At 41.5% G+C, this 26,669-nt stretch overlaps 1 protein-coding gene across 1 annotated transcript in view; it reads right to left on the bottom strand.

The window, feature by feature from the left end:
- kcnd3 (potassium voltage-gated channel, Shal-related subfamily, member 3) overlaps positions 1 to 25,948 on the bottom strand; it is a 74,620-nt gene extending 48,672 nt beyond the window's left edge. Inside the window, exon 1 of the mRNA XM_068746309.1 lies at positions 24,846 to 25,948. Coding sequence (XP_068602410.1) covers positions 24,846 to 25,948 — 1,103 coding nt within the window. The remainder of the gene's footprint in view (positions 1 to 24,845) is intronic.
- Positions 25,949 to 26,669: the final 721 nt, after the last annotated feature.

Raw genomic sequence — 26,669 nt, 5'->3', positions numbered from 1 at the left:
TCGGTGTGTGTGTGCGTGAGTGTGTTGGATGCTGAGGGTTGACGAGCTGCGCTCGTCAACTTTGCCGAGGGTTGACGAGCTGCGCTCGTCAACTTTGTCGAGGGTTGACTCGCTACGCTCGTCAACTTGTCTTCTGCGTTGCAAAAGCAATAGCCCCTTACGCCTAGAATAGGCGCTCGGGCCTAATTAGTTTCTTGACTCCCGAGAGATGTTTCTGCCTAATTAAAAGAAATTGCCTTTTTGCATTTCTGACATTTACAAAAAAGCGTCGGCCAAACCAACAGACAGCCGGATGGAAAATGAATGAAGGTGAAAACCTAATTGCTCTAGTCATGGCTTCCAATATATACTGTAAGGCAGAGCTCCCCAGTCACCCGGTTATGGTCCATGTGGTATTAGGCAGCAAAGGAAAAATGAAATTGTTTAGAATTACATGTCGAGCAGCTCGGTAGTGCAGTGGGTGGAGCTGCTGCCTCACAGCAAGAGGATCCTTGGTTCGATTCCGCCTTTCTGTGTGGACTTTGCATTTTCTCTCTGTGGCTGCGTGGGTTCTCTCTGGGTTCTCTGGCTTCCTCCCACCACCAGAAACATGCAACTTTGGTAAATTGATCACTATAAATTATCCGTAGGTATGAGTAGATTCTTTCTTCGTCTTTCTGTGTGGCCCTGCGATGAGCCGGCGTCTCAACCAGGGTGTACACCACCTCTCGTCCATAGTCAGCTGGGATAGGCTTCAGCGTGACCTGGAGTCCGATAAGTGACTGAAGACGAGACGATTACGATTGTCTCGTCCTCAAGAAAATGACCGCATGAATGAATGAAAGTGCCAGGGCAGATGAACAGCATTGTTGCACTGAAATGTCGCCTCCAGGTAACCGCTGTTCTACTGTATTCGCCAAGCCAGATCACTCTCTGAGCTTGCCGATGTGGGGGCACTCAGGAAGACTGGACTCCAAAGTAAGTCAGTGGAGCATGGAGGACACACACACACACACACACACACACACACACACACATCACATCTCGGCTATTGTAACATCTTTGGGCTGAGAGACTTTCTGGGTCAGAGTAATGCAGTTAATTTACCAAGGCTGTAAGGGAGAACATTGGTGCTCATGAGCAATATTCCCACTCCAAAACACACACACACACACACACACGACGCATTATGTTATACACATTAGTATTCTGGTTGTATGATGTCGCTTGTTGCTTCTCCTGCTGCAAAGAGCCATTTGAGGTAATGACTTGTTCCGATACAGAGTTTCTCTAAAAACTGTTCATCCATCTATGGCCATGGGAGATTGTGTACGGGTCTTCTTGCCTGCCTAAATATACGTGCATGAACAACACAACAGAAAACATTGTGCCTGCATGCTGAAACAGCAACTCACTGGCAACAAGCTTTGCGCCTAAAAATGCTTTTTGAGGACACTGATGCTTATTTAAGCTGAAAATCCTCTTTGACCAGAAATCCTCAAGAGGGAAAGACAGAAGAACAAAAGGTGACCCATAACAACAATCCAAGTTGGATTTGAGTAATTCTTTAAACATGTTTTTTGAAAGCAGAGGTCACCAACTGTTACATTTGGAGATGAAATGTCTCAACCAAAAGCTTTTCTGTTCCCAAAACAAACTGTGCAATACAAAGAACCCTGCAACTTCAATAAGTGTGTGTCTGAGTGTGTTTTAGTGCGTATTAGCTGATTTTAGTGCATCAGCCAACAACACCCATCAACAGCACGTTGTGGATGTCCCGAGAGTGCTCAGCTACTCATTTGCATTTAGTGTATAAGCAAAAACAGCAGGAATGCAGATTGCTCCGAGACGTGGGTGACAGTGTTTTACGGACAAGGAGGACATTTGGATTCGCAAATAGACACAATCACGCAGATAAGCACTGCACACACTCCAGTCCTACACACATCAATACCACATATATGTACAGACACAGCAGTCCCTCGGGAGGCATTACACTGTAATGTAATGCGGGTAAACATTTTAATGAAGCAGACCACATTACATGACTCCAGAGACGGATAACGAAGGCACGTGGCAGCAGCTAAATGTCGCTCAGCACCGTCAGATGAAGGGTAATGGTATGTTCCAGATAACTGGTGCAATATTTTACATGAAAATATTACTTGATGACTTCTTTGCTCACATCATTTCCCCGGACACTGAGGTGAGGGTTCTTTGGTGTCGAGTTATCCATTCCATACAGAGCCAGTGGGCGTCGGCCTCATCACACTGACAGCACTGATCATTGAGAATGCCCACCGGTTAGGTTAACAGGTTAAATTATTAACATCACTGAGAAGAACGGCTTGAATAATGGCTGGGCTGATTAATGACTGTCTTTCTTTCCTGATTCTAAGAAGATACATGATTGAATATTTCTATTAAAAAACAGCTTCCACTCCTAAAAATCACACTCGAGGGAAGATCGACAGAGATTAGAGAAGATGCAGCGTTAAGTCCTGCAGACTTGGCCTTAATTGCATCTTCCTTTTACACGCACGCACACGCACACGCACACGCACACGCACGCACACGCTAGATAGGTTGCACCATATCATCCTTAATTTTAGAATTTGTTTCAGAATTTTTATCAGATTTGAGTGTTTCACTCTTCAGCATTATTGATGACTGATGGGTATGTGGTGAGATTTAAAACTACAACAGATGATTTGATTCATTGATTGATACATTTGCACATTACTTTCATGATTTGTGAAAAATATGATAATTTTAAATCTTTTTTTTTGGTGGAGAATAGTAATGCATTGTTGGATTAACAAAATCGCCGTTGACTCATTTATTTTTATTCAACTGGAAACGTTTAAATACTGTTTTAGCATGGTGAGGAACAAATCCTAATTTAGTCAAAATTCACGACAAAAAAGGTTTTATGTCTCTCTCTCACACACACACACGCATACACGCGTGACGTGTTAATATAGCATCATAAAGTTCTACCCTAAAGTCTCATGCTAATGAATCCCTCTGAAACCACAGCACTTGTAGTTAAACCTCATTGCCTTACACTGACAGTGTTGTGAGTGCTGAAGGGCTCCCTTGCGAGACCCCCCCCCCCCCCCCCCATTCCTGCACCCCCTTCCCGCCTCCCTCTTACTTCTATCTGTCCATCGCTATCTCCCTGAGTTATTGTCAATGCGGACAGGGAGCCACGGCACACAATTAACCGCTAAAGTCTGCGTCCCAGATGCCACAAACAAGATTTTTGGGTGCCAGCTGATGGACAGTTTAATGTTCTATTAATGGAACAACACAGTATCGTTGCTCATTAAAAATGAATGGAAACAAGCTCTCTGCGCTGATAATTAAGTATGCACACCTCGATGCAGTGACCCTGAGTAATACTGACAAAAGTGAGTTCTTAAGGGGGTGAATGAAAGGAGGCAGAGAGCAGTAGAAACACAGAATAACTTGTATCTTTATACACCAACCATGAAAAGTAAAAGTGATTTTATTTTTTACTCTGGAACTCCATTCTGGAACCAATCCAGATGAAATTCAGTGGTGAGGTAGAGGTCCCCACCCTACATGACTGTGTCAAATTCCATAAACATTGGTCAATAAACAACAGAGATATTGAGGGACAGATTTTGAAGCGGCATTGACTGCAATGCTGATGAAAATGTCAAAGTGATCCATAATCCAGGATCTCTTCTGGACCGTCACCAAAATGTAATCATCTGTTCCTAATGAAATCAGCATTATGAGATCATCTTCAAGTGATCAAATACATGAATGAAAATAAGAAAGATTATACATTTAAAAACCAAAGTTAAAGCCAGCAAGAGTGTGCATAACAACTTACTGAAGGTCTTGTAAAAGAGAGACAGAATACAGTGAGGAGAACGGCAGCTATCTCGCTTCAATGGCCCAACCATATTGAGGCGCTTCCATTTTGCTAAAGTAAGCGAGTAATTAATTAAAATCGTTCATTAACTCGAAAGGTAATGCCGATGAGTGCGACAGATATACAAAATGTTTGACAGGGAAGGAGTGACGGTTTGGAGTGAGAGAGGACACTCTGGTTGAAGCCATGCAACGCACACACATCCAGCAGCGCAGTCTTGGACAGTTCAGTAACAGTTAATTTATGTTTACACAGGAAAGCTGCAAGAAACCGAACCAAGCTGGAACAGCCTGGAGCCAAAGCTATTAAAACAGCCTTTTTCCTGTTTTTTATATTATTGATTGACTCGAATATTAAAAGTCCTATTTCACTCTGCTCACAATACACACGGCGATAAAGCAGCGTAGGATGACTGTGGATGGCCCTTCACAAAGCTGAGCCTTTCCATGTCAGACCGTTCCCTGGCTAAAAGTGCTGAGTTGAGTCTTCTGCTAAATCATAATTAAACAGGCAATCTGCTCAGAAAGTGTGAAATCATCTTGTGAAATCTACGGCCACTGACTCAGACTGATGCACTAACAGCTATGTATCACTCTGTGCACATCCAAGATATATATTCTATGATCTATGAATCAATCTATGGATCAATCGACTTTTTGCATCAGCAGCAAAGATTTCAGATTTTGATGTTGACTTTGAGCTAAATTCTACCACAGGAAGGGCAGAATGGTTGCAACATTAACAATATGGTTTTAGATTTATGCAACTTGTTTCCTGTGGTCATTTAAAATCTGAAGGACCAAAGAACATGAGTGGTGACATCACAACTGCTACCAATGCTGGGCCGATATTCAACATGCATATATGTGTGATGTGGAAACGTTCCTTATTACAGATCTGCTGTATGAGCGAAACAGTTAGCCATCACTTCCTCTGGCACCTTGATAAAAACCTTGCTGCTCCATTAACCTAACCTGTACCTCTCCCACTGCTTCAGATTTTCAGTATGCAAGGCAAATCCTATGTTCCTTCACACTTGATTTGACTGACTTGCCCTTCGTTGTGACCTCATCAGATGCTATTTTTAAAACATTGGCAGCCACCTCTACTGCCTTCGTTTTCTGGAAAACTATTCAAGACAGCATATTCTTCATTGTTTGTAATAGGATGGTTGTAACACTTTTTGAAGATGTTTTAAAAACCCACCTGGCTTTGCTAGCTGTATTGCCATAATGTCATACCATTTGAGAAGCTACCATTTAATCAAATAAAGTTCCCTTTATTCATCCTGCATGGGGAAATTGTTTTTCCACTTGACACACAATTGGTTTTACAAAAAAATAATGGAGAGATGATCAAGTGCCATGTAGCAGCACCCAATGAGCAACTTCTGGGGCTCAGTGCCTTGCTCAAGGGCGCCTCGGCAGCGCTCACGAGGCAAGCCGGCACCTCTACAATCACCAGTTCACACTCCACACTTCTTTGTCCATGCTGGTCTTGAACTGGCCACACTCTGGTTCCCAAGTCAAGTTCTTATGGACTGAGCGACCTCCGCCGCATACTGGATGTACAATCCTAAATTTATGTAATGGTTTCTGTGGCTGAATAAAAACACGTTTTATCATGTGCAAGTTGAGCAGTCAAGGTTGAGCTAGAAACATATGCCTGCGCAGCTGAATATTCCAGGGGATGATTATTCAGAATCTTAGAATATAGAAATTATGTTGAAGCATAATAACAGCTTCACTCGATAAGAATAACACTGTGAACAACACAACAAAAAGAATGACATTACAAAATGCAAATACAAAGTGCAAACTGCAGTATATGCAAAAGGTTATCATCCTATTGAAATGTAAAGTACTGTGTTCGACATGATAGCCGTGCATGATATACAGTATATTGTTCCTTTCTGCCACTTTTGGTGTGAGAACAGGCAGAGCCAAAGAAAGAGGCTTGAATGGAAAATCATTTTCCACAGAAAAACATCCAACATGATGAGGTTCCAAACACGTGGAAGGGGTTTTTATTTTCTGATTCAATTAGTAAAAGACCCCCCCCCCCCCCCCCCCACACACACACACACACACACACGCTAAAACAATAATACAATTTAAAAGTGTCTCAAAATAAATAAATAAAAATTGTGTGAACATTTTTTCAGATTTGGACATCTTCGCAAGAGAGAGCAAAATGGAACAAATTGCTCTGTCCAGCTGCTGCACTCCGACTGACAACCACAGGCCACAGATTTTGGATAATTCATCACACTCATTATTCCACAGGCTATGAATACCAAAGAGGGAGAACAGAGGGAAAGCTGCAGTCCGCCTGCCAGCCACAACAAGGGGTATTTACCCTATCGCGTAACCTAGCACTGACAGATTGCTCCTGATCAGCATTAGACTTTGACAGTGCATGCCTCACATTGCTCCGCTCTCACTCCCCTCCTCCCTCCCTCCATATTTTATGTATCCGCAGGAATCCAAACAATTTCATATTTCCATCTGACAGAGATCTGGATGATTTAACATCATGTTTGACAGGGAACATAAGTAAACAATTCCACAAGATGAAAGGGGGCATTGTGGATCACTGCGAGATGAAGGCAAAGGTCTTGACTTACACAATCTTTCTATCTCTGCATTAGGCTGAAGAGTAAATAGGTACACAAACAACAGGGCTCTAAAGGAATCTTTGAATATATCCTCTCTGCTCAGCCTTCTCTTTTTAAAAAAAGAGACTATGGAGATGAACATATCACCCACTGCAGAGCAGAGTTGCTATGTTTTTGCTTTGACATTTTTAGCACATAGACATCTAAATGACACAAAAACAAAATGCCACATTGATAAATGTTTATAAAATATAACAGCAATGGACAGCCAACAGCAAAAAAGTAAAGTTAGGCATATGTGGCCAAATTGTGCTACTACATCCTTTTACTCTGCCAGTCATTTTACTGGCATCGTGTCACCAAATTACTTCTAATTATTTCCATTACTCCGGCCCAACCTCCTACACTTTTCCTTCCTCCTTGATTCCTCAGCCCTATTGCACTCGCTGACTTAAGTTACAGGCACCGCCACCTGGCTGTCTTAGCGTGAGAATAGCCTCTCCTGTTTTGCTCTGACTCCCACCTGGAGCGATCCAATCTTTCCTTCTCCTGAACCCCACAGCTAAAAGTCAGTGGTCAGTCAGTGGTTCAGGCCTCCCAAGACAATATCAGGTCTGTTGTCCATCTGTCACGGCCGAGCCTGCCAGGAGCACACGTACAGATCCCTGGGCCTGGACCTGTATCTCAAGTGATGGAGTTAACTAAGGTCGCTTTCACACTCGACTGTTTGGCCTGCCCGAGACTTTGTTTTCTCGGGCAGGTGTGAAAGCTCATATGAACTCTGGTGCCGACAAAACAAGCAAACTATGGTCCGCTTGAAAACGTGGGTCTCGGTTCGCTTGCAAGTGAACCCTGGTTCGGTTTGTATGCGGTGTGAAAGCTCACCGGACCAAACACAGGACCAAATGTAAGAGCCATGTGCATTTGAAACATACAGTTTATTGTATCTAAAGCAAGGTAAATGTGTGTGTCCTATCGAGGGGGGGTTACACGCATGTGAGGAGTGCTGCGCTATGCCACTGTGAGAACTCAGCAGTTTAATCTAAGATCAAGCATCATTGGATGCCTCCTCTCTGGCTTCCACTGGGAACAGGATGGAAGGCTGGACTTAAAATCCATCCATCCACATCACTTGTTATTCTCTCCCTCCCCATTACACATACAGAATCTCCCCCAAATGTACTCCTAATGTATCTTACCTTTGCCTTTCTGTTGACATTCTATATGAACACACATTTGCCTTAAATTCCTTAAATGAACAAGTGTTTTTTTGCGATGCTTCCCTCGACATGCTGACCTGCAGATGCAGCAGCATTCATGGATAAGTAGAGAATAAGGGTGTGCATCTGGTATTCTTGCCATTATCCTGGCGGTGCCTTTAAAATGAGTTTAGACCACGTGCTCACTCCTTGACTTGCACGTGCATCAGATTAGTTGTCGTTAATTATCCACAGTCGGTCTGGGTCTGGATTATCTGTAGGCAGCAGGCAGATGAATGAGACTATTTCTTTAGTTGCTCCAAGGTTAGTGAGACCTCGGCGAAGATGCTCCCAGCGCTATCATTACAGGCCCCAGCTGCTAGCCAAGCTACTACTGTCAACCTGAGGCATGACACTCATACATCTGCAGATAGAAGGGACAGAGTGTGTAAAAGACTAACTAATTTGAAGAGCAGTATCAGTCTTCAGGCTTTTCTCTGGTTTCAGCTGCATCCTTATTTATTTGTTGCTTCTTCATAACTATAATCGGTGGAATATTCAACATGGTTTTGAAAGATTTCTCAATTTATCAGTTCAGCAATTGTTTTCATTAACTGGAGAATAACCATGCAGTCACTCATTCATTCTCTGCATGCTTTCATCAGTTTCATGCAATTATAGAAAGAGTTCACAATCTGGGAAATAAATCTTTTTCTTTCTTGGTGAAAGAGATTAGAAGATGAAGAACAATGTTTTGTCTGTCTGTTAACTGAAGCTAGAGCAGGGTGGTCATCCAGTTTTACGTGCTGGGAGGCAAATTGCTTTTAACCCTTTGACATAGTCACGCTAGTCTTTTAACTAAGATAAATGTCTCCTGGCTATTCCCTGCTTCATCGCTAAGATACAATTGAAGGGGAGGTATTCAATGCCTTGCTCAAGGAAATCCTGAAATCCAGCTATGAAGGGTATCCAAAAGCATAAATAAAGTCTTCTCTTTTTCCCTCCAGTGCATGTTCTGTCCAGAATCTCCTCTTTATTCATCCATTTCCTTCTGGGAAATCACAGTTGGTACCTTCTTTTATCACACCCCTATTGCCTTTAACTCTCCTCCCCATTTTCTTACCCTACTGAGGCATTCTGAGAATACAATCAATCAAACTGTTATCCAGCAATTTTACCAATCAGCCCCAGCCACCTGATTCCTTTCTTAGTTCTTTCTAGATAGCCCTGATCTTCTTTTAATGCTGCTTTTTAAGTTACCAAAGGGTAAGGGAAACCTGAATATTTCAAAATGATGTTTAAGGGACTTATTTTAAATTTTGTCGAGAGATGGACCTTGGAATGGGGCTGAGATGATTAGGATTTGAGATTAATCTGACTGGTGTGGATACAGATTTCTTATTTCTTTTGCAGCCATGGCAAGCGTTAAAGGTTCAAAAATCATGATTAAGGCGAGTTAAATCCATGCGGCATGTTAAAGACAGGTCCCTCCTGAGCCTTTCGTACATCATCTAGTTTGTGTGAGAATCACCTCGTCTGCCTTTCAGGCAATGCAATGGGTGCAACTGACACAAAGGAAACTGCAGGGAGAAGCCAGGTGTGACAGATGTACACTCAATTACAATCAGTAACATGGGACAATTATGCATATCAGAAAAGCCTACAAGATTTAGTGTTGTAGTTTGTAAAAAAAAAGAAAAAGAAATGTGTGCACAAAGGAGGAAACACATCCAACTAATTCTCTCAGCTTAACAAACCATCTTGTTTGTCCATCTTATGGTACCTGAGCAATGAACTGTTGTTGCTAAAGCTATCCAGACTACCTCAGCGCTCCGCCAGGCCAATGGTATTCACATGAACCCATCAAAGACAGAAACTAAATGGACAAATGAGCTGGGAGTCATTTTAATAGAGGGGAAAAAAGATAGGAGAATTCAAGCAAGGTAATGAATTTCAAATGATTTTTTTTTTTTTATGAAGTGAAATAAAAGGAACGTCATCTAGTTACACAGTCATGATGAGAAGCCCACGCATCCCATAATCAAGTCTCTTCATAGATAAAGCAGCATGTGTTTCCACCCCTCTCTGATTCTTTATATAATCGAACCTACTTGACCTAACACCTGTTTGTATGCCTCGTCACGTACACAACTCTCCCCCTGTACGACACTGAGCATCTTTAATGTCCAAGAACCATCAAACACACAGAGAGAGAGAGCAGATGCCTGTTAAAAACATGAGTTTGATTAACACTGAATTTATTTCTATGGCTGAATGTATTTTTTACAAAGTGAGGTGAAATAAATACATTTCTTTATATGAGTTGTGTCAGAGATTCACATCGTCTAGTTCGTCACTGCCTCCCACTTGTCTCTTTTCTCCTCATCATCTCACTTTTCTTTGTACATTCAACCCTAATGCCAAAAATAGCTCTTTCTCGTTCCCACCTGCTTCACCGGGCTGAGGGTTCATGGAAAGAGGTCAAGGAGGTGGCAGTCAGCTCTTGTCAGTGTGGAAGATTCTAACACAGGGTTTCCTGAAGTCACTCCTCTGCCAGCTCTGCCCTTCCAAATGACTTAAAAGAATGTTTTAAGTCATAAAAGCAAAGCACTGTTGCTGTGACCCCCCCGCCCCCCCATCCCAGGATACCCAGAGCACCAGTTAAGACAGGCGGATTGATTACATCACCTGTCTGCAGCCTTGTCTAACCCTGTCACATCTTTCTCCAGTGTGTGCTTTCTCACAACCCCCCTCCCCCTTCCTATCTGAGTGACCTTCGACCCCCATTAAATTTTCGGTAAATAACAAAGACGCCCTTTGAAAAGAAGAGGGATGACGGAGTGAGAATAAATGATGAAGGAAGAGAAAGGGTGTGAAGAAGAAGAGGGAGATAAGTTAACCGTGGCAGACTGAATGGGCTCCGAAAACAGAATGAATGGACCGGCAGAAAACAGAAGTGAACAGAGATGATTGGAACAGCCAAAGAGGAGAGTGAGGAAGGAATGGAGGATGAGGTGCCAGTGCATTGTTGAAAGCAGAGATGGAACACTGTTGGGGGCGACACAAGGTGGATGAAGGTTGGGAGTGCTTATTCACAGTGTTTTTCTGGAATCTTTTCCACCTCTGACCTTGAACTCTCACATAAACGGTGCATAATGTGTTATGAGCACTTTGAGTGAGAGAAAATTCTTTATTTTAACATTTGATGCTTATTTTCCAAACATTGTGGCAAAGGGTAATTGCTTTCCATTGCAGCACACAGTTATGATCAGTGCAGCTTCAAGCCACCATATCTGCTGTAATATTAGCATATATTACTCGTAATCAGCCTTTGGTTTCTTGTTGTGAAGTCAGCGCTCACACTGAGCAAGTCAGCTTTGGCACATTATCACCGTCTTCCTCAATAACGCTGGTGTGAAATTCATTACGGCTGCCGCGAGAGGTGGGTGATGATGCAAAAATGATGAAGGGACTGATTTTTAATAGCAACAAAACCACCAGGAATCACAAATGCTAAAACAGCACACACTCGTTCTTCATCGGCAAGTCATGAAAGGGTTGAGCTCACATAATCACCATCCATCCATCCATCCATCCATCCATCCATCCATAAACATTTACATAATGTTTACGTACATCTCTCTGATTACATTATGCTCACATATAGTTGGTTCGATATTGGATGTATATTGTACACAAGTCTTCCGCTTTGTTTACCAACAGTACACCATTCATGGCTGTCACTCCCAGTCCTTGGTACTGATGAATATTAGATGGCGCCAGTTCAGTAAGAATCAAAAACAGAGCAACAATAGATTAATGTTTTATGCTGCCATTACTTCTTAATATCCGAACAGCAGAACCATCTCTATGCCCGTCTGCTGCTCCAAGATGCAATGACAGTCTTCAGCATCATGTGCATACGCCTTTCCCCAACATCATTATAGTTTTGCACCTGTTTTCCATTCCAACCCACCCACATTGCTTCAAATCTTCAAAATAAAGCAATCCACAGAAACTGACTTTTTGCATTCAACAGCACTGGATCCTTGAATAACCATAGCATTAAAGCTAGACTTTGTGCTGTTAAAATAATTAATACATTCAGATATGCTGCAGCTCATCATTTACCTTTACACTTCCAGAATGGCTTGTGTTCAGCAGCCGCCGCACAATCTGGCTTTATGTTATACATGATTTTCTCTCCCTATGCAAGTAGATTTTCCACAACACTGTGTACACACTGAGAAGAAACTGCAGCAACAACACCATATGCAGGGAAAACTGAGGTGAGACTATTGATCTTGTGGGAAAGAGGAGGTTTAGAACGGATGCGTGAATTTGTCATCCGAGGAGAGACTCAAAGGGAAATGGCCAGTGCAATCATCAGCAGAGAGGTCTGTGGGGACACATTCACACACACACAAACATGCGCATACACTTCTTTATAAAGACACAGCGCAGAGGAGCCACAAGACATAGCGACAAAGAAAACAAAAAGGCCGTGTGTAACTAATAAACCAAAGAGGAGACATCGCTTGTCGAAAACACATGACTGCTGAGAGCTTTAGGAGCTTCAGCTGCCTCCTGTCCACGTTTCACAAAGGCAGCATCCTCTTTACGTTATACTTATCACGATGGATGCCATTTAGAATCACAACAGCCACACTGTTCAATCAGAGCCACAACAGGTAGATGTAGGCCGGTGACGCACAAAGGGAGTCGCCGTGAATAAATCGGCTGTGCTTAGCGACACAGATAGTGTGATTGACTTCTCTTTGCTCTTAAGGGGAATGGAGGTGAATAAAGAGAAACAGTATTGCAAGGCTGTTATCAGGTCACCTCAGTAATTAAACACATTGAGCTGTGGTTACAAGAGAGACAGCGAAAGAAAGAGAAGAGGCAGAGACACACGGAGATAAGGGAAACAGGGAAACTTTGGGATTACGATACATTTAAACAGGAGGAGAGGGATCTTAACACACCAACACTAATCCCCTTAGGTGGGAATCTCTGTTGACAATGTGTCTGCGAGTGTGTTAACTATGTACACAGTGCATAATTCTCATTTACAGCCCAGGGTTACCACGGAAACACAAATTGCCAAGCAGCACACGACAATAATGTGGCACCAATAAAATACCTGTAGCACCTTATCAGTGTGTGTGCTTTTTGACTCACATGTGCATATGAGGACTTGCTGAAAGAAGTAAGAAGTGCATATTCTGCCTGGCAGTGTGTACGAGTTGTGTTATATGAACGTGAAGTAGGCGGGTAAGAGACAGAAAGAGAGGGATGTGTTGAGAAAGGGGAGATAATAGGAAGGGAGGGAGGAGGGAGAGGAGGAGGAGCTGATGATGGGAGTGTGGATTGCTTCTATTTTTAGACTGCATGTGTGATATATGCCAATAGGTGTTAAACCCAGGGAAGAAAGAAAACATTTGGCAAGGTATTCTTTGCATTTTCACATTTAAAAGTCAACACTGAAGCACCGACTTCGACAGTTTGGAGCTAAAACTGCCACGACTAATGTGATTACAGTCTGCATATTCATATCGACGGCTGAAGAGCTGTTGCCCCCAATATTTCCTCCCCGAGCCAAGAGGTGCAGGTGTTGAAAGCCTCCATTAAATCAAGTAAACTGAATGTGTTGAAATTAAATTGAGTGCACTGTGGAAGATGTGAAAGTAAAAAATGTATAAAAAATAAATAAAAATCATATCACAATGACATCAAATCAGGATTATATCCATAAAGCCATTCAATCACTCGTTAATCCCAAAATGAGAACGGCTTTAGAAGAAAATAGAATACAATACAATAGAATAGAATAGAAAGCCTTTATTGTCTTTGCATAGTGGATATACAAAGAGATTAGGAGCACTGCTCCGTTCGGTGCGTAGACGCAGCGCTCAAACTAACACATGCGTGCGCACACACGAGTAGGATTAAGTAACTCCAATCTATAAATTCAAATAGAAGAATATCAAAATATCCTGACAGTAATCGATCCTTAGAAACACCAATGTAAAAAAAATACATCTGCACAGAGGTGGGGAACCCTTATCAAGGAAAGGACAATGGAAGATCTTTTTTTTAAACAAAATGATGGCTTCCCTTTCTGCAATGCACATTCTGCTTGTAATACTACAGTGCATCTTATCAATCACGCTGCGCTATGACTAGCCTCCACTTACCAAGGCATTTATCTGATCATCCTCTCATAGGATGCCTGATGAATTGCACCGTCCTCTAACTTTGGTCTAATCATAATTGCATCTGTCTCCCATGCAGACTGTCTCTCGTCCTTTTCTGTTCTGATCACTCTCTGAATCATTTGCTAAAGGGGGTCACGGACAAACAACGGAACTCAGCTTGACTGGCAGGGACACACAAATTCATCAGTATTCATTGTCAGTAATATATCATTGTAAATCCAATGTTAAATACACATGGGGGCATGCTAATGTTTTCTCATTGACACTTATATGACAGGACGAAGTGCAGGTTGTTTTGTCGATTTTTGGTCATAAACCAAAGTATTGGACGAAACGAAACTTTGACTTGATGACGACCTGGCAAGAAAAGTCTGTTTATCAGGGCACCTTTCATCCTGAAAGGACAATGTGTGAAACATCCAACATTTGTTTCATAAATGCATCGGCAAACATGAATGTCTGAATTTTTACGGCATTTAATCAATCAATTATTGAGATATTCTAGTCAGGAAAGACACAAATCTTGCAGCTGCAGGTGTAGCGAGATATAGTGATTGCTATTATTATAATTTTTTTACATGGCTTAGGTTTATTATATATTTTAGGTATTGATCCTGGTTGGATTCAAAAACCACTATCAGTGAGGCATCCTACATTTACAAGTCCTCAAGGAAATTGCAATTTGGAGTATTTGAAAATACTGTGGGAAAGACACAGGCACAGAAGAAGTGAAAGTTGCCAAGTGTGATTCGCAGTCCGTCCTCTGATAATTATAGCATTCTCGACCTCCTCGCTATTCATTTAGAAGACACAACTCCACGACAGTACCATTCGGACACAACCAACACAGAAACAATCTTCACACTTAAGGGGCTGTGTGATGCCTGCGCTCTATCACTCAACCTCTAGAATGCTTTTCCCTCTTGAAAACCTGGCTCATGCACGCGTGTGACTCATCACACCATATGTGAACAGACCAGAGTTCATGGTGAGAGTCTCCAGAGGTGTGCAAGGCCACAATGTGCACAAGCCAAGGGGAACTAATGAAAAGCTTTGCTCCACATCGTGCCACCTGCTGCTAGCATGGTCCACCTGGCTTTGGACTCCATTAATTAAAGTCCGAAGCCTTTGACCACAACATCCGTCACCACAGTCTGATCTATAGTTGCTGATTAGGGTGCTGCTGTCAACACTGCCCTGCACTGATTAGCCACATTTGTAATGCGAGTGGATAGGAGCCTGGATTGCATAGATAAATCCCTGGGATGATAATGGTGTTTTAGTCATGCAGAGAATGCATTCAGCTTGCAAAGTGTTGGCTGTAGAAGAGGAGGACACTCTGATTATAAAGTACAATGATTTAATAGAGTGGAATATTAATTAAAGGAGCAATCAGACAAAATGCATCAGTGGATTGCTGATACTAGAGCACAGTGTGTTCTGTAAGTGGATGATTGTTGACATACTCCTGGTGTGTCGCATAGAGGAGGATGTGGATTGTTTGTCCTTCAGTAAAATTGGAGGTAATGAACATTACATAAATGTCACTAGCAACCACGTTCACGGTAGAAAGCAATGCAACTGCTGTGACAGTGAGCTTTGAACTAAATCTACCTGCTAAGTAAAGACACACATAAGAGTATATACAGTACTCTTCAGGATTTTCAGAATGGTATCATAGAACATCCCAGAGGACAAAATGCAACAAGTCAAACTCATGTCAAATGTAGCATAAGGGAGATTTACCCCTTAGTTATTTACTAAACACTGGATGCTGCCTTTTAGGGCAAAACCTGACCTGTCAGTTCCTTTCAAAATAGTTTATTCTAAGAGCAACAGAGGAAATGTTCTATGTAAAGTTTCCAGAGGAATGGGCTAGTTTAAGTGTTTTTGAACTCATGACAAAAAACAAAAAACAAACTTTGAAATGTGAGTCCCAATTGTGTCTTTGAGTATTTCACAGAAGGCGATTGGACAAAGTGACTTTTAATGTCCTTCTCCTCTGTGTCTCTCTTCCTCATCCCTGGGCTTTGTAGAATTAATAATAAACAGCAGGTAATTTTCTCTTCACCTCACAAGCATCCAAGTGAGATGAGATCCCCCTGCTGTGTGTCTACACATCCCCAAGGCTATTGAGCGTAGAGCGCAAACTGTTAAATTAATTGTGATGTAGCCTGGTTTGTGTAGATGCTGTTCCTGTGCACTGCAGCAATGCAGGATAAAAGTCATTGTGTGTGTGTGTGTGTGTGTGTGTGTGTGTGTGTGTGTGTGACAGAGAGAGAGAGAGAGAGAGAGAAAGGAGGGGTGGCATTAAGAAAGAAATACGAAGAATGAAAGAATGAAGACATCTTCAAGGACACTGCTACATACCAATTAATAAGGTAATGCTCCAGATAGAGAAGAAAAGGAGAAACGGGAAGCAGAGGCAGCGGAATAAAAGAGTTATGAAAAGAGACAGAGAAAGAGCTGTGATAACAGAGGTGATAAAGTGAGATTCCATTTAAAATTGCACTTGCAAAATTATAAAATAATTCAGTATCTATTATATCTATAAAAACGACAACTTAGAAACAATGTCTGGTACTAAATGGGCAATGCAGTTTTATAAAATTACCAGACGAAAGAAAAGTGAAATCAGTTTTTGGAGTTTCTGGATAGACATTTTTTGCACGTTAGCTCCTTAATTAAATGTCATCTGATTTATTTCAGGCTATGAATTCACGCCCGAAGCCAGAAAACATATATCACTTTTGAAAGGAGACTGAAAGTTACAAATCCAATTTCCCACAGTCAAACCGCTCCAACAATATGTACATTTGAAGACATCCTATTTTCAGGGTAGCTCCACTGCAGTGTAACAAAATCAATCAATCACGATGTGCGTGTGTTTGGTTGCCTCTCACATATAAGATGAAACAATGTCACTTAAGCATATGCTACTAAGGCTATATGCCAGCTCTCCTTAGCAGCGATAGTGTTTCTTTATGATGCATTCAACATGATTTGTTACCAACATAAATCACCAATTATTGACTTGCCTTGAGAAGTGCTGTTAAATCTTTTTCGCATGTCACCTGAAAAGTGGACAAACCTTCAAATCCTGTTTTGAAGTGGACGTTGATGCAGGTTTAATTCAATGCTAATCAGATTAAAACATAATGCCGATTGTCTCTTTGAAATGAGGGCACCTCTTGTTTAGCGGAAGTGGCCGCACTCCTCACAAAGGAGAAAAGCAGAAGATGGGCTACTGACAAGAGGGTTAGGAAATTGAATTAATATCGTCACCAACGAACCACTGAAGCGAGAGATTAAAAAAAAAAATACAAAAATAAATGTCATGGTTAATCCCTCAGCATGGGTAAATTCCAAAAGCATCTATAAGAAGCCATTGACAGGTGTAGGCCGGAACATTCACAGACCAGAAGTCTAGTCCTGCTGGAAACACTGAGGGGTTCAACACGCATCTTTAAATCCACTTAATGAGCAGCAGCCATCAGTTGTCTAGGATTCTGCTAAACACCCAGGAAACTGATAATCACTGCCTCATTTTCAGACTCCTCACCGAGAGCCTGCTGGAAATTGAATTGGAGGAGTGGACACAAGTGTAGCGGGCTTGGAAAGAGTATCGCTGTATATAATCAGCTGTGACAGACTGAGAGAGAGACATGGGGAAGGCAGGGAGGAAGAGAGGGAGACATATATAGTGAGTATTTAATGGTATTTAACTTTCTGTTTTGGTTTGCTTCCACACCTAAAGCATTACTCGTATCACTTATTCCGAGTTAGCAGACATGAAGTTCACATTGTCCGATGATAGGACATCCTCTGCATGGCTGGCATCTCAATGAAGGGGAAAAGGGAAGGCAAAACACATTACATGGGTGGAATAGCACACTGCAAGGCCCTCCCTGTTAATTGTCCTTCCCAGTCACATTGGCTGCAACAAACTGCCCACTTGGCTGACAGGTGGCCAGGTAAATGCATTTTGCAAAAGCTGGAAGACTTGGCACGCAATACTGCTTTTCAAAAAAATGGGCAACCCTCCAGATGCCTGTGAGAAAAGAGGTTGAAATTACTGTCGCAATGAAAGTTTGAAAAAAAAACAAAAAAATAGCAAATGGTTCGAAACACAACGACAAATCGAAATAGGAAATGTTGTCATTTATTTTCTGTAACCGCTCCAATTTTTTCCCAGTTCGAGATGAATGAAGTAAACAATCTTATCTTATTTTATCCTGTGTAGGGTCCAAAGTGCATGTTTTTGATGTCAGAAATCACTCAAAGTAGACACCACAACCAAATCCTCCTGAGACCCAGCCAGTTAGCATGTCCTCTGTCGTGGACACTTTTTCATTACAGAGGACATGCTAACTGGCGGGCTGGGTCCCAGGAGGATATAGCAAAAATGGAAAAGGTAGTTTTAACACATTTTCAGTGATCTTTTTGTTAAAATGACAGCAACCCATCTTTACATTTATAATCTTCCGAATCCCGGTTGGTTTGCCGTTTTCCAAAGATGGCCAGTGTCTTCGTGCAGTCAGTGATGATGACAGTAGCACTGTACCAACCTTTTCATGCAATTAATTCAGCAGTGTTTTCTGTTTTGCTGTTGTGATACCTGATCAGTTTTTGTTAATATGATTTGCTCTTTTTTCGTGAGTTGTTGTTGTTTTTCTTTGGTCATATTCTGTGGTCTTTTGAACCACAGGGCCACCATATAAAATGCATACAGTCCTAATAAATAACAAACATGACTCAATATTTGTACAGCTAAAAAGACTCATTTTAGCAGCTGATTTTGAGAATCACACAGAGATACGGATGGAGATGTGCGACTTCAAAAACAAAAACACAGCAGTTATCGTTATGCTAATCTATTAACTCGTAACTTTAAAAGCCATCAACAAACAATTGCATGATAAACTTAGCATTCGGGCCAAGTACTGCTAGGCATACACACAGAAGCACTGGCATCTGTAGAGCTTATCTTCATTTGATACATCTGTCTTGCTACATCGGGTTCTGTGTCATCTCTCTGCTGTAACACATACAAGTTGCGGTATGAAACCGCCGTCAAAAGCACATCAGTAGGTCTGGATCAGTCTATTTCCAGCCTAAGCCATACAAATGTTCCCATTCAAATGTTTGAAATTAAAAAAAGAATAGTTTTTATAAGATGAGTAATTGAGTAGTAAAGAGCCGATGCTGATAAAACAAAATATTAATTGAATGAAATCTCACAAATTTCCCAATTAATTTAAATTAATTAAATGGAATTTCCCTCCGGGATTAATAAAGTATTCTGATTCTAATTTAGGTAACCATAACAAATGTTACCTACGGAATCACATTCAAGCACAGCATTTAAACACACACTTTAGATTTATGAACACCTGCTCCTGTGCAACGGTGCGTCTGACCAGGCGATGGACACAGTGTCCCCATCGGTAATCAAGGACGTTGTAAGTTACACTGGAATGAGCAGAACATAAAAGCACCAGGAATTATTGCTGTGTACCACAAAACCACAGAGCTGTAAAATTACTTGAATGATGTGTCTGTCTTTATAACAACCTCAATTTCACTTAATCAGCAGTCAGACGTGATACTGAAAGGGTGCTGGGTTACAGAACAGAGTATATGAGACATGCACACATAAACATGTGAACATGCGCTGTGGTGGGGTGAAAGAAATGCAACAAATATACAGTACTGCTAACATTACTGTTCGCCTACACTTTCTGAGACACACATACAGCCATGAAGGAAAACAAAGAAGGTTAGTGTAGTAAAAAAAAAGGAAAGAAACAAATAGAAATGTCTGCAGACCTACAGAGATGTGCAACATAACACAAAACAAAACTAATTAATATATATGGAAGAAGAAAGCAATGGTATTACCAGACTCAGACTTGAGATTTAACAGAACAGTTTTTTATATGTTGGATAAATATGACTATTGTGACATAAAATATAAAATAAGTAAGATTGAACTGTGCTGCATGTTTATTGCTTTGATTTTTAACCAAATGTATGCTACTCTCATATTTGTGCTTTGGTTAAACACATACATGATTCAATTTGTTTCAACATTTCCAGAAAGTTGTATTACATTAGAATATAATGCTACCATAATCATACATATATTTTATATATATTTTAGATCATATATGATGATCTAAAACATGATGGAATAAAAAAAAGAATCCAAATTTATAAATATTTACCGCAAGCAGACATTAATTAATTTGAATTGTAAAGCAGGCTACTGGATTTTTGGTCTACTTATTATCCATTAGGATTCTCTTTGCATTCTTCATGTAAAGAAAAAATGTCTACAGGGAGGAGAAAGGGGATCAGAGAGCTGGATGAGAGTCAGGAGAATAAAAGTGTCATTAGTCAGAGGAAGAATAGCAGCTGGGAGGTCGAAGGAAAGATTGACTCTTTGTGGTCGGTGAGTTCAGCTGGAGGTCAGTGCTTTATAGAAAGTAGGTGCCAAAAACATCATTTATAAATGTGCTTAGAATTTTCCTCAGATGTAATAAAATCAAGACATTAATCCGTTAAAATCAAAAATCTCTCCTTAGAAGACATATTGTGATGATATATCTCCAAATCTGTCTTCTCAACAACAGGTTTGGGAAAACATAATTATGAGTGATTCCCATCGGAATAGATTCACTGCCTCCCATTCACAGCTTGGGCACATTGTGAGGGAAACCTCAGTCACACTTGGCACAGTCCCATTTACAAAAAAGACCTTCGAACATCTGTATTGAAAAACAGAATTAGATGAAATTTCCAAAAAAAAAAAAATTATATTTCATTTTACAGGTCATTTTGAGAATTGGTTCAGAAAGTATGAATATGCTCCATCAGCCACCCCGACACCACTAAAAGAGAGTCATGCTGGATATTAATGTTCTTATGGTAACACAAAACTGAATTCTTCCTTATTTGTTACTTGCATAATCATGGCTCTTTGGAGAAAACGGCACTAAAAAGGAATTTGGGTTAGGGTTATGCTTAGAGCTACAGTGTTGCATGCTCATCATCCAGTGTGCATACTGGGGAAAGAAAGAAATCCGAATCAAAGAAGGAATCAAGCTTTTACTAAGAGAAAAAATATTCTATTGTTTTTTATTATGTTTTACAAGTGAAACTTTGTATTCATGGATCATTTTCTTGAGGATTAACTGCTGTTTGAACTGATGATGGTTGAAGTGCCGGATGGTAACTCAATTCAATGCCCATGCTGTCGGGTTCTCCCTCTGGCGACGTAAGTAATGATAACTGTTTCTGCATTTATATCAATACTGTGTATTTGGACAAGTCTGCAATTTCAACAAAGGAGTGGAAAGACATATACAGGCAAGCAAAACTCCCACTTGCTCGCCGTGACTTCTCAGACAATAACATCTGTACAGACATGGGCTCAATCAGGTTTTGTTGAGCAGAGTGGGGGGCGTCTGGCTCAACATATTGAGACATTTGATTTGTAAAGCTCTAAAAGTTAGAAAAAGGTCAGGGTAGCTATAGATTCAGTGTGAATGACAGTATGTGAGAACAGCTTATGGGTTGGTGGAAAGGGTGCTGCAATATGGGCCAATGGACACATTTCTACTGCCACATTGTATATAACATCATTTTATTGCAGGGAACCCTGTTCTCTATTAACAGAAACAGCTATTTGGGGCAAGCAGGAGCACAGATTCAATGGCCATTTGTTTGGCACATCACCACAATGGCTTTGTAAGAAGTGAAAACATTTGTGACTGTGTCTAGACTAGAGGCTCGACTGAGACTAGACTTTGATAAAAAACGAAAGAGAAAAAACACTAGTTCACAGTGCAATATGATCACACGAAAAAAAAAATCCAAATAAGTCTGAGTGAATAAAGATAAAGACAAACATTTTCTGATCTATCATTCCAGCCTGACGACTGAACTTGAACACTCAGGTTCAGTTTCCATTCATTAGATTACAGTGTCTCTCGCAAAGTGATTAAAGACATGAAACACTCAAGTTCAACATGGACCACTAATGCAAGGCAGGGCAGCAGCATATTGATTTCTTTCAGCTGATACCACACACTGATAATTATCTCCAAATAGCTGATAAATAGCTGAATAGCTAATTATTTCACCATTTGGCATTTTAAAAATATTTTCATAACACATAGCTTATGCACAACTATGCTTATGCACAATATGCAAGACATATTCTCAAGATCTACATATTGTCTGACAAAGTACAAAATTATACGCTTCTCACTGCTGCCAAATGTATTGGAATGCGTATAGGCTGTGTGTGAAAGTAATTTTGTCTTGCATTAACAGTTCTATTCACCCAGCTACAATTATCAAAACATTAGATTACATAATAACATACATGTATGTATCATCAAGCCCATGATTTATTGATCCCAGTATATATTGTGCATCCCTGATGAAAAGCTGAAATGGGCAATAAAAACACACAAACATCCTTGTTTCCTCCTTCCCCGGTCCACAACAGGTTAAGGTTCAAACAAATATGATAAATGCTCAAATTCATTATACCACAAAGGTCAAAACCAATTTGTTTAACAACCCAGGGAACAAAATCCCCCACAAGTCCTAATGCCTAAATGTGTGTTATTTAGCTAAAGCCTCACCACCGTACCTGCCTGTCCCTCATTTGTAGCATCTGAGCTAAGCTGTTCTGCTATACAGTGAGAAGAGGCTCAAAGGATTTCAGTATCGGTCGGTGGCTTTCTTAGTTGCATCGGTGGTTAAAACTCTCTTTGTCCGGTTGTTCGTGACGAGCAGTAAAGCCTCGAGGGTCCAATTTCAAAAATGAATCACTAATCAGATATTTCATTGCATATGGTGGATTCTGATAGAAGGTGGATTATTGTCAAGTTTGCTGCGTTAATAAATGCATGTGTGGAAATGCAAACACAAACTAAAACTAAAACTAAATCTGAGGTACAACAAAAAACACGATATACACATCAGCTGTATTTGCCAGAGCGTAGCACAGATATCAGGGCTGAAGCTCACAAGTTAGCAGAAAATTAAACATGACAGTGCAGATGACACGAGCATCTCCACGAGTAGAACAGAGCAAAACGCGCTCTTGACAGCACAACAATAAGCCCTGCAGCATCTAGACAGGATCACACAAAGTTGAGGAAAACATCACCTATGTGGACTCGCTTTCATCTCATTTAGTCAGACAAGTTTTATTTTCTGAACCGCAGAGAGTCAATTTATTTTTCCCCACAAATTTAAATGTATGCTAAGAAGGAGTGCTAGAACTTCAAATAAAATTACAAAGTTGCCACTTGCAACGCTTGGCATCACATTTACTGGATGAAAGGGGCTTGCAGCCACACGAGGAAAGCCTGCACATAAAGTGAACCCAAATGTAAATGCAGAGACATCATTTATTTGATGTGTTTGTACATGACAGATCGTATCTGTATGCAGAGAGCACACGGCTAGTTTGTGTATGTTTATTACGTAAACATAAAGAGCAGAGATCAGAAAGCCAGGCAGGTTTACATTAGTCAGCAGATACAGCGGACATCATTAGTCACTCTGACATCCACTTCTGTCCCCTGGTTTATTTATGAGGCCAAGCTCCACAACTACCCCCCTCTTAACACACTCATGCAAACACCCCCTCCTCCTCTAATAATCCAACTATAAAGGCAACGGGAGACCGATTTCTCATCTCAGGTCTCACTCCAGTAGAGTGACAGGCACCGTAACAGATAGCACGGACAGAAACGAAGCCACTGTTTGATCATCACATTAAAGAGTGGGACATCCTAATGCAGATTTTTCCACGATTCAGTGGATTTTCACCTGCGTGAAGACCAAACAACTGATCCCAAATCAAACATCTGCTCAACACCAGATCTTCTGGGCAGGTTGTGAATCGCAGCGCTTGATAATAAGCTGCCAAGTGTGTCAAAGCAATGAGCTCACAGCCATTTACTGCCACCGTGACGCTGACATTTAGTAGGATGCTGCAATTTGTCAGCTTCTCAGTCTGACTCACACATGTGCAACAGGGAACGCTCCCGAAACTCATTTTCAAAAGACCCAATAGTGCAGAAACACAGAACTCTGGCCGTTTGTGTGTGTGTGTGTGTGGTATAAAATGACTCATACTTGAGTGACTCATCTACCTGCCATAAAACAACTGGTTGAAATATATGATGTAAGTAAAATAGGTCAGGCGAGAGAAGAGATGAATGCATCAACTGGCTTCACATGTTCATCTCGGAAAGGTCAATCAAAGCCACTTAAAGGAAACCAACGACAACAGCCCTTTAAAAAATGGCATAACATGCCTCCAATAAATGGAGGAGATGGTGATATTCTACATCAAAGCCTTCGCACCAAGAGATACTTATTTGTCAATGCCAGCATCTATTACTAAGTGCAATTCACAAAGGGAGTATGGGAGGATAAGAAGTGGCTCTCAAAATATGGGGTCACTATTTCCTCATCACAGGGCAAGTTAAAGAGTGTAAGTAATGTTATAATCTATGATTCGCCATTTCATTCAGATGCTTTCAACCTTCCCCGTTCCTCTACAATAGCCTGGCCCTCCTTCTCTCTACTATCAGGCAAATATAAAGGGCATGCAATAACACAGTCATTACTGTAGGAGAACACTTTAAAGGCTGCTTGTTCCCAACAAGAATTCCACAAGTTAGAAAACAACAACTGGCAGTCAGGTCAAAAGTGCAATTTCTTTTCAGTCTCCTTTCATCCTGCGACTTCCGGAGTGTTTGTAGATTTTTAAGCGACAGAGTCAAACGCATTTCAGTTTAAATCATGATTTCACTTTTTACGCGCATGTCACAGAACACAGCACACAGACAGCATTGGCAACAGGATAAAAGAAGGGTCCCCGTTGCTCTTACCCAAGCGTTGTCATAGTAACGATGGTGTACCAGAAGGAAGCTGGGATGCTGGTAAATTTGCTGGAACTTGAACCCTTTTCTGCGTAGAACATGACGGTGGCAAATATAATTATGGCCATTGTGAGGGAGAAGAGCAGGAAGCCCAGCTCAGAGGCGCAGCTCTTCAGTGTGTATCCCAGGATGCGCAGGCCCTGCGAGTGGCGGGAGAACTTAAAGATTCGGAACACGCGGAACACACGCAGGGTCACGAAAGCGCCGCTCACGTCCTCGTTGTCAGTCATCACCAGGCCGATGTAATAGGGCAAGATGGCCACCACATCAATGATGCTCATGACAGACCTCATGAAACGGTAGCGACTGGGCGCAGCGAACAACCGCATCATGTACTCCACGGTGAAGATCATGACACAGGCTGTGTCCATGCAGAAGAAGGCCACGGTGTAGCGCTCGCCACATGGCACCTCCTTCTGGTTGGGCACTGTGCCGCAGGGTACCGTCTCCACCACGTTGGTCATGACAGAGACAGCAATGAAGAAGCCGGTGACGTAGTAGAAGACGAGAGCCATGGTGGACGTGTGAGGGTTCTCGAAAGCCCGCCACATTGTCTCTCTGAAGGTCATGTTGGGCAGCTTAGAGTCCTTGTTGTCATCCTGATCGTCCATCAGTCGCTCCGCATTATCTCTCTTCCTGTCTTTGTACTCTTCATAGCAGCAGTCACCGATGATCTCTGGGACGATTCCAAAGAAAGCCAGCTCCTCATCATAGGAGGTGATGCACTCGTAGCGTGGGTAGTGGAGTTTGCCTGTGCGGTAGAAGTTGAGCACACTGCGGAACACGTCAGGATCCCGGTCGAAGAAGTACTCTTTGGTCTCCTCATTGTAGAAGAACTCCTTCTCTGAGCTCCCCAGCAGGGTGTCTGGGTAACGGTCGAGAGTGTTCCTCCAGGTCTGGAAGCGCCGTCCGCTGACATTTAGAATTATCAGCTCATCTTGACGCTTGTTCTTCTCAATGGGCGCCACCGGCATGGGCAAATTGGCCACGGGCATCCAGCCGATCGCTGCCGCACGGGCAAAGGGGAGCCATGCCGCTACTCCCGCCGCCATGCTGTGTCCGGCTTGGGGTTGTAGGGAAGAACAAGTCCAGCACCTTCACAACCAGGTTGACTTCAACTTACTCAACATCTGAAAAGCAAACAAAGTGAGGATAAGAAAGTGACAGCGTTGTTTAGATTTCGGTGGAGAGCAATGGCAATCGATGAGAAATAAAAAATAATCTACTAGAGTTACATTTTGCACAGGTCAGAGAAATAGTGAAATGTGTAAGCCAGAATAAAAAGGAAGGGCTGCAATAATTAAAACGAACAATTCATATAGCTGAGACAGCAAAATATATCTAACGGAAATGCAATTCAACATAACTCTGAAGACCGGAAATCTTTGCAGTGCACAATAATAAAATATTTATTTGATGTGGTAAGCTTTACTGTGATTACAAGGACATGCATCATTTTCCCTATAATTACTTTAAGGCTATATTTCTCACATCCGCTCTATTGAGTTAGAGTTAAGATCTGTCCTCTGGGCCACAGTTTAAAATTGAGTGAGCAGGCATACCAGCTGCATCATGCAGTAGAATATATTACATTTAACCTGTTTTTAAAACTCTTTACAAAGCTACAGTTTAAAGTGAGAGATGTAAGTATGAGAAAACCTGTTGAGTTCCAACAAGAAAAGCATATAAAGCGTATTTTGCGCAAAATGAGGGTCAGGGTTCCACAAGGGTTTATAATTAGATTCATATTTTATTTTTATTTTATGTACCCGG

Source organism: Brachionichthys hirsutus, chromosome 2 (genome assembly GCF_040956055.1).
Source record: "Brachionichthys hirsutus isolate HB-005 chromosome 2, CSIRO-AGI_Bhir_v1, whole genome shotgun sequence".
In the NCBI taxonomy this organism is placed as follows: domain Eukaryota; kingdom Metazoa; phylum Chordata; class Actinopteri; order Lophiiformes; family Brachionichthyidae; genus Brachionichthys; species Brachionichthys hirsutus.
The sequence above is the reverse complement of the archived record's forward strand: the minus strand, read 5'-3'. Positions and strand labels throughout refer to the sequence as shown.